Here is a 7402-nt window from a genome sequence, read left to right as displayed (position 1 = left end):
TGAAGAGGATGTGTTGCTGTGTTTCATTCAGCTTGTGTGCAGTTCGTTTACCCCCACGCATCCTTCTCACCTTTACTTTTTTTTTTTTTTAACTGTACGTACCCCCCCCCCCCCCACCCCTCGATCTTACTCTCAATTCTAATCTGCTCTTGGTGTTTTCCCTTTTGCATTTCGTTACAGCTCTTCCACGAGCCTCGACCATATATCCAAGAAAGTAATTTTGTTTAATAAATTTTAAGCACAAAGAAAAACAAAATCTGAAATGACCAACATCATGCGTCAAATGAGTGCACAGTCGATCGACAAACAGTGACGAGAGCGAGAGGGAATGTTGTTCGATCAGAGCGACAATCGATTGTTTTAGTCTGTTTTGTTGTGCGTGCGTGGCGCACTCGTGGTGACGCTGTGATGTCCTGTGGCGACGACGCACGACGACTTTTTGGAGGCTCGGGCGACCAATCGACCAATTATTATACGTGTTGTTGCCTCAATTGGTAACGGTAAACGTTCCATTGTGTTTATGACATCATAACTCGTCATGCATTTTCGATGGGGATTCTTCTGGAGGAAGAGTAAGTGAAAGCGATTTCTTTTTTTAATACGGCGAACGGTCAGATATGAATTAGTGAGAAGATTTATTTACTGGACGAGGTTCGCTGAGCATGTTCACTTTTCCAACTCGCAGATATGGCCGTTGTGTCCTTCTTGGTCCTAACGCTCCTCACACTGGCTCGTGGGGATGTGTTCTCTTCGACAGGTAACGCGTTGCCACGAATACCTTTCATTACCGTTTTATAATAATTAATAATTGTCGCTGTTATCACCTCAAGCGATACAACGTGCTTTCTGCAGGACACATGGCGGAACTTGTAGTTAAAGAGAATCGATTGCTTGAAGAACTCCAGCGCTATCTACAGCACGCAAAAACTCGTCTGGGACATCTCAGTAGGTGAGGGGGACGGTCGGGAGGACCAGGAAACGATATCAAACCTTGAAAATGAAGAGGAGGATGAGGTTGTGGTAGTGGTTGGGGGAAAGGTGGGGGGACGGGTAAACTGAAGTCTCTATATACCAGGAGTAGCCACAACTTTCCTTTTGACGCCATTTTGTTTCCATCGAACGCGACGTGGCGAATCTGTGCCCATTGTGCGTGCAGATATAAAGTAGTCGCATTAAGTAATACTAGTGCGTGCCCGTACATGCAAAAAAAAACAACTATAATTGTAACGTCAATTGTGACGTCATATCACCGTGTCCTGTCGTTGGTTTGGTAAATAAATGGCCATAACTTGGAAACAGCTGAAACGGATGAAGAAGAACAAGAAGAACGATATCAAACCTTGAAAATGCACATACTCAGGTCCCCAGCGTCAATTGTGATGTCATATCAAACGAAGAAGAAGAACAATTGTGACGTCATAGCACCGTGTCCTGTCATTGGTTGGTAAATAAATGGCCATAACTTGGGAACCACTTGTCCGATTAATATCAAACCTTGAAAAGGCACATCCACAGGACCCCAGAAATATACCTGGCAAGTTTCAATTAGATCGGACCAGTGGTTGTAGAGAAACAGCGGTCACAGACAGACAGACACACAGAGATTGCTGGAATTATAGATGGATGAAAAATATTAAGTAATAACATTAGTGATAGCTTTGATAAAGTAATAACATTAGAAAGAGCTTCTTGATGAGAAAATGGACGCATTACACTTCACACACAATGGACACTAAGCGTGCCGCACTGGATGGAAACAAAATGTCTTCCATTTGCAAGTTATTGATACCCCAGGGCAGTGGGAGGGGACAAGTAAACAAAGTGATAACCTCGAGGCAGAGGAGCTCGAGCAGACAAAGGTGTGTCATGTCTCCATAATGAAATGGAAGGAATGTGCGTGCGTGCCATTTGCTGCAGCCTTCTTTCCCAGTTCGAGAGTGAGATCGAGCTTGCCGACATTGACCCTGAAGTTTACGTGGGACATCCCATCGCTGCCTTCCGCCTCCTTCAAAGGTTGCCAACATTTGACAATGTGGAACAGGTGTTGCAAGAACATTTAGCTCAAGGTACTCTGTTTTGATATTTTCTGTTTCATTTGATCCTAATTGCTATTTATTTGATAATGCTGTGATGTTTTGTTTGTTTATTACCACCAAAGGTGGACGGAGGTTATGTTTACACCCCTGTCTGTCTGTCTGTTTGTTTGTCTGTCTATCTGTACGTATGTGATCAAGATATCTCAAAGTTATTGACGGATTTGTATTAAATTTGGTGGACAGGTTTGGTGTGTGACGAGGGCAAATTGATTGGATCTTGGTGAAGATGCAGAGCTGGATCTGGACCTGAGAATTTAAAAATTTTGAAGTGATTCTTCACCATTGATAGATGGGGTCAAAAACGACATGCAGCATGATCTTTTAAAAAGTTGTGGATGAGTTGTGACAAAGCTAGAAAGATGAGTTACGTAGGTGACTAGAACAAGCAGATTTAATTTTAGTTCCGGTCCAGATCCAGATCCGGCCTGGCAGGGGTATGCGCTCTACCAAGTGCCGTTTTAGTTGGATAATGTTGTGATGTTCTCTTGTTAGCTCACTTGGAGCGTACTTCCGGGCAGCTTATGGGATGGCGCATCATTCATCCGTCTGTCCGTCCGTCCACAAATACTTGCAACTTCTTCTCTGAAACTACACATACAATTTCGATGAAACTTTTCCACAGCGTTCATCACCGTGCACGTACCAAAGCTTGTTCACAGCATTAAAAATTTTTTAAAAATCTGGGTCTGAGGGGGGTCTACGGAGGGAGTTTATGGCGGGGAAGGTTGCCCACCACCAAAGAGGTATTTGCTTTCTTCTGAGAAACGACACACAATTCCAATGAAATTGGACCACATTATTAGATTATTAAATAATGTCTTCTCTGGAACCGCTTTAATCAATCAACGTGAAACTTCACAATTGTGATCTAGTAGTGATGGGGAATACGTGTTTTAAATTTCAACTTGATCGGACACATGGTCTGGAAGCCAGAATTATTTAGTTTTTTGATGTGGGGTATTTTTTGTTTGTTTGTTTTTTGAAAATGGTTAATTTGGCTGTGTGCCTGGATGTGTTTGAAGATAGAGGAGTAGCAGCTGAAATATGAATCCTATCCAGGAAGATAGGTTCCTCCTTTCATGTTCCTCCTGATGACTTCATCTTTTGTTTTTACATGTTTGGGTTCCTTCTGATTACTCCAATGCAGGACCGTACCTATTTGGTCCATTTTTGTGTCTTATTAATTACGTAACACACCAGTACACAAACACCACACAAAATACATCATACAAAACAAGTCCTGGCGAGGGTCTGCAATGTCCGATTGCTCTTGTTCTTGTTTGATTTTGTTGTGATGTGCAGTTGTTTTGTTTGAAAATGCTGTGATGTTCTGTTTGTTTATCTGACATTGCTGTGATGTGCTATTGTCCTTTATTAAGGTCTCATTTCTTCTGCCAACCTATTCCTCGTTCTTGTACATTTTCCATTTTCACATTTACTTCTTCATCCCATTTTACTTTGTCTGCAATTGCTCACCTGAGTCTTTATTCTCTTCACCTTTCATCCCAACAAGACTGGCATCCTCCTCACCATCACGTTGCCCACGATAGTTGTTTTTTGTTTTTTTTCCCGATTCCCGCTAAACCCTTCCCTTTGCTAGGCTACTGGTGTATTATTTTCCCGGACATACCACATGCTCGTTTTTGCTTCGTGTATTTTGTTTTTCTCACAACTCCATGTTTATGGTGAATATGTGGACACTAACATAAAGACTTTCACACATTAGTCATGGCGTGAAGTTATTCATCCTAAAATACGTCGCTCATGGGTGCATGCTCCTGTACCTGCATGTATTTGTATGAATCTTGTAAAACAAATCTGCTTGGTGAGTCCCCAAAGTTTTGCACACATGCTGGGGGGTAGCTGTGAGCCGGTTGTGGCCACAATTAAAATTTGTCCCTTGTCCCTGCCCCTACCTTGCGGGGAGGGGGAGGGGGTCACGCATTTTATGGCCACTGTGCCGTGATGCTAATCATTGTAAGGGGGATGGGATGGGGTGGGGTGGAGGGTGGGGCGGGTGTGCAACCATAATTGTTATTGAGGTTTGGCGGGGGAGGGCTCTACATATGGCATTGCAACATATTTCATTGACACCATCATTTTACACTTTGTCTCATCTACTAACGTTCAAGTTCATAAACATTGTTTTAAGGAACCAATGAATATTTATCTTTACCAAACATTGAACTACATAAGTTTGGTAAAGTCTAACTTGGGAATATTTTCTCATTGACAGAATAAGTGGAAAAAAAAATTGCACTTTTACAATTTGAAACGATGATTTGAATGCTTTGTTGCATGGATTCTGATGATGTACAAACGTTGAGGTAGAATTTGAATACAATACATCATTTTTCTGCCTATGCCGACGAATTCGCCAGAGGCATTGTTTTCTGGTTGTCTGTCCGTCCGTGACAGGTATTCATTACCGCGATAACCGAAGAACTGCTGAAGGGATCGAAGTTAAGCTTGGTACAATTATGTATCATGATTCAAAGATGAACTGATTAGATTATGGAGGTAACGAGGATAAAGATCAGAGGTCCTGTTGGGTAAAAATTCTGTTTTCGTGCTAACTTATGAACCAGCGATGGGATTTTGACCAAACGATGTATAAACACAGTATATATTATGAAACAAAGATGAACTGATTAGATTATGGGGGTAACGAGGATAAAGATCAGAGGTCCTGTTGGGTAAAAATTCTGTTTTCGTGCTAACTTATGAACCAGCGATGGGATTTTGACCAAACGATGTATAAATACAGTATATATTATGAAACAAAGATGAACTGATTCGATTTTGGTATCAAGAGGTCAGAGGTCATGTCAGATAAAATGTTATACTTGAGAAGAGCTAAAAGGATTTAAATCAATCTTGGTACAAGTATGTATAATGTGATTATGTGGACAAAGGCACATAGGTTGACGTCGTGACGTTGAAGACGAGGGTAGAAAACGTCTTTGTAGTATCTCGAATTTACATTCACTTGCTTTGTCTACGAAAGCACAAGTGAAATATTTTGAACAAGCGGACTTGCCCATTAAGGTTGTTTCATAGTATTTGATAGGAGACGACGATGATGATGACAATAGAAGTGTGGGTGGGGGAGGGTGTTAGATGTGACAATGACAACAGTACTCCCTTGGCTGACTGGCTTGAATCACTGCTATGATGCATCTTGTGCTGTATGCTTGGAGAAAGGTCTGCTTGTCCTTATCATTCATAAAATCGTGTGTCATATAGACTTTCTAGACACGTTGGCAGAAGTTCATGATGATCTCCCATCTGCCGAGGATACGCAGGGGGCTGCCGAAGCACTTGTCAGACTACAGAAAACGTATCAACTCTCAGCACGTAACCTCACCGATGGCTATCTTCAAGGCAAGGAACCCTGAACCTCGTCTCCTGCCATCCTCACTGTGTTTTCCTCTACTTTACTCGATAGGGGTGTGGGGGGGGGTGAAAGTGTGGTTTAAGAGCATTCTATCATAAGATGTTTATAAGTACCAGCAGAAGCCTGTGGTAAAAATACCACTATAGAAAAACAAAACAAAAAGAGGAAGCCATTTATTCTTGCGCTAGTTTAAAGATTTCAAAAAGAAAAAAAAAATGGAGGTTCAATTGTTGTATCCACCTGGCAGTTAAAGAAAGAAAGAGAGTAAAATGAGTATAACATCCTCTTCATTTATTCAAAACATTTGATTGGGTAAACTTACCATGGATTTTATGAAGAAGAGAACGGCACTCAATGGAGCTCATACCTCCACCAGCTGAATAGTTTACATTTTGTATCCCACTGAGAGGCTGGATCCCGATCCAGATCTTAACCAACATCTAATGAAATAGTCCGTCACACAGACAACAATTCAGCCAAGTTTCACCCAAATTCATCCACAACTTTTTGAGTTATCATGCATATATATATATATATATATATATATATATATATATATATATATATATATATATATATATATATATATATATATATATATATATTGTTTTTGACCCTACATGTCCACTAGTAAACACCACAGGGGGTGTAATAAATACTGTATATAGAGCACTGATACGGTTTGCCAGAGGACCTGGGTTTGATTCCTGGTCTGAGCCCATAATTTTCTACATGTATTTATGATGGTTCTATCCTGTTAATGTCTCATTATATTATTACGCCCCCTGTGGTGTTTAATAGCGGACATGGATGTGTCACCCCCACAGAGGGAAGACCCTCTCGAGAGCAGGCCCTAGTTGCTCCTATGGTTAGCAGCGAGTGCCCCAGAAGCAGTGGGGGGGGGGGGGAAGAGGGTGGCACTTATGTAGTGGAAGAATTGCGTTGCTCAGCCAGTGGGTCGCCCAGATAGCTCAGTGGCAAAGCCCTGGTATGGTTTGCCAGAGGACCTGGGTTTGATTCCTGGTCTGGGAAAGTAACTTTTCCACATATATTTATGATGGTTTTATCCTGTTCATTTCTCATTATAAATTCAATTAAAAAATGTATCACATCACAGAGACAACAAAATGTCAGTCTGTGCTTTTCACAGCTCGAACCAACATGGCGGAGCTCTGAACATGAGGTCGATGACATAGATGCATTAAAAAAAAAAAACGTCCAAAGTGACTCGTATAATGAAAGCAGACGCACAAAAAGGGACAGTGCAGAGTGACAGTGCGGGTACTTTTGCCGTGCATCACCATGGCTTGCAAACTAACAACCAAGCAGCTTGTAGAGCGCTTTGGGCAGTTCCATAAATTTGTCAACCAGGAAGTGAATATTTCAAAATGAAATTATCAGCACAAATTATATATCATTTTGAAGGGAATTGTACAAGCTGTTCAAATATTGTTAATTATAAATGCACTTTTTTTTCAAAAAATCTGCACACCACAGAAATTTTTAATTGAACTTATGAAGTCAGAAAATTCATTTTTTCTGTGTACGTCCAAACACATGGTATATTTTCAATTATTCCAAGGTCATTAAGGTGTTGACACTATTTTTTCATTGTTACTTGTTTTCCACTAAACACTTGTCATATCATGGCCAAATAAAAGTTTCATATTCTCAATCTTTGTGTCTGTGGTATCTTAATAATGTGTCCAAAATGTACGTCCAAAATAATGGAACTGCCCCTTTGCAATTGGCTTGAGCACTCAATCAAGCACTCCAACGGTTGATAAGTCACAGCTGGTTTGGCAAGCAATTTGCAAGCTGATTGGTAATGGGACACATTCGCAAAAACATTGCAAATTTCTGAACGTTTTCAGATTTCACTACAGATTTTGACACTTATTTATTCCAT

At 40.9% G+C, this 7402-nt stretch overlaps 1 protein-coding gene across 1 annotated transcript in view; it reads left to right on the top strand.

The window, feature by feature from the left end:
• The first annotated feature begins 283 nt into the window (after window positions 1–283).
• LOC147012836 (prolyl 4-hydroxylase subunit alpha-2-like) overlaps window positions 284–7402 on the top strand; it is a 28603-nt gene continuing 21484 nt past the window's right edge. The window contains exons 1-5 of the mRNA XM_085854105.1: window positions 284–572; window positions 686–757; window positions 853–949; window positions 1918–2066; window positions 5343–5480. Coding sequence (XP_085710231.1) covers window positions 539–572; window positions 686–757; window positions 853–949; window positions 1918–2066; window positions 5343–5480 — 490 coding nt within the window. The 5' untranslated portion in view covers window positions 284–538. The remainder of the gene's footprint in view (window positions 573–685; window positions 758–852; window positions 950–1917; window positions 2067–5342; window positions 5481–7402) is intronic.

Source organism: Eptatretus burgeri, chromosome 14, assembly GCF_056783735.1.
Source record: "Eptatretus burgeri isolate ZD-2024b chromosome 14, Ebu_testis_v1, whole genome shotgun sequence".
Lineage (NCBI taxonomy): Eukaryota > Metazoa > Chordata > Myxini > Myxiniformes > Myxinidae > Eptatretus > Eptatretus burgeri.
This window is presented reverse-complemented; position numbering and strand designations above follow the sequence as displayed.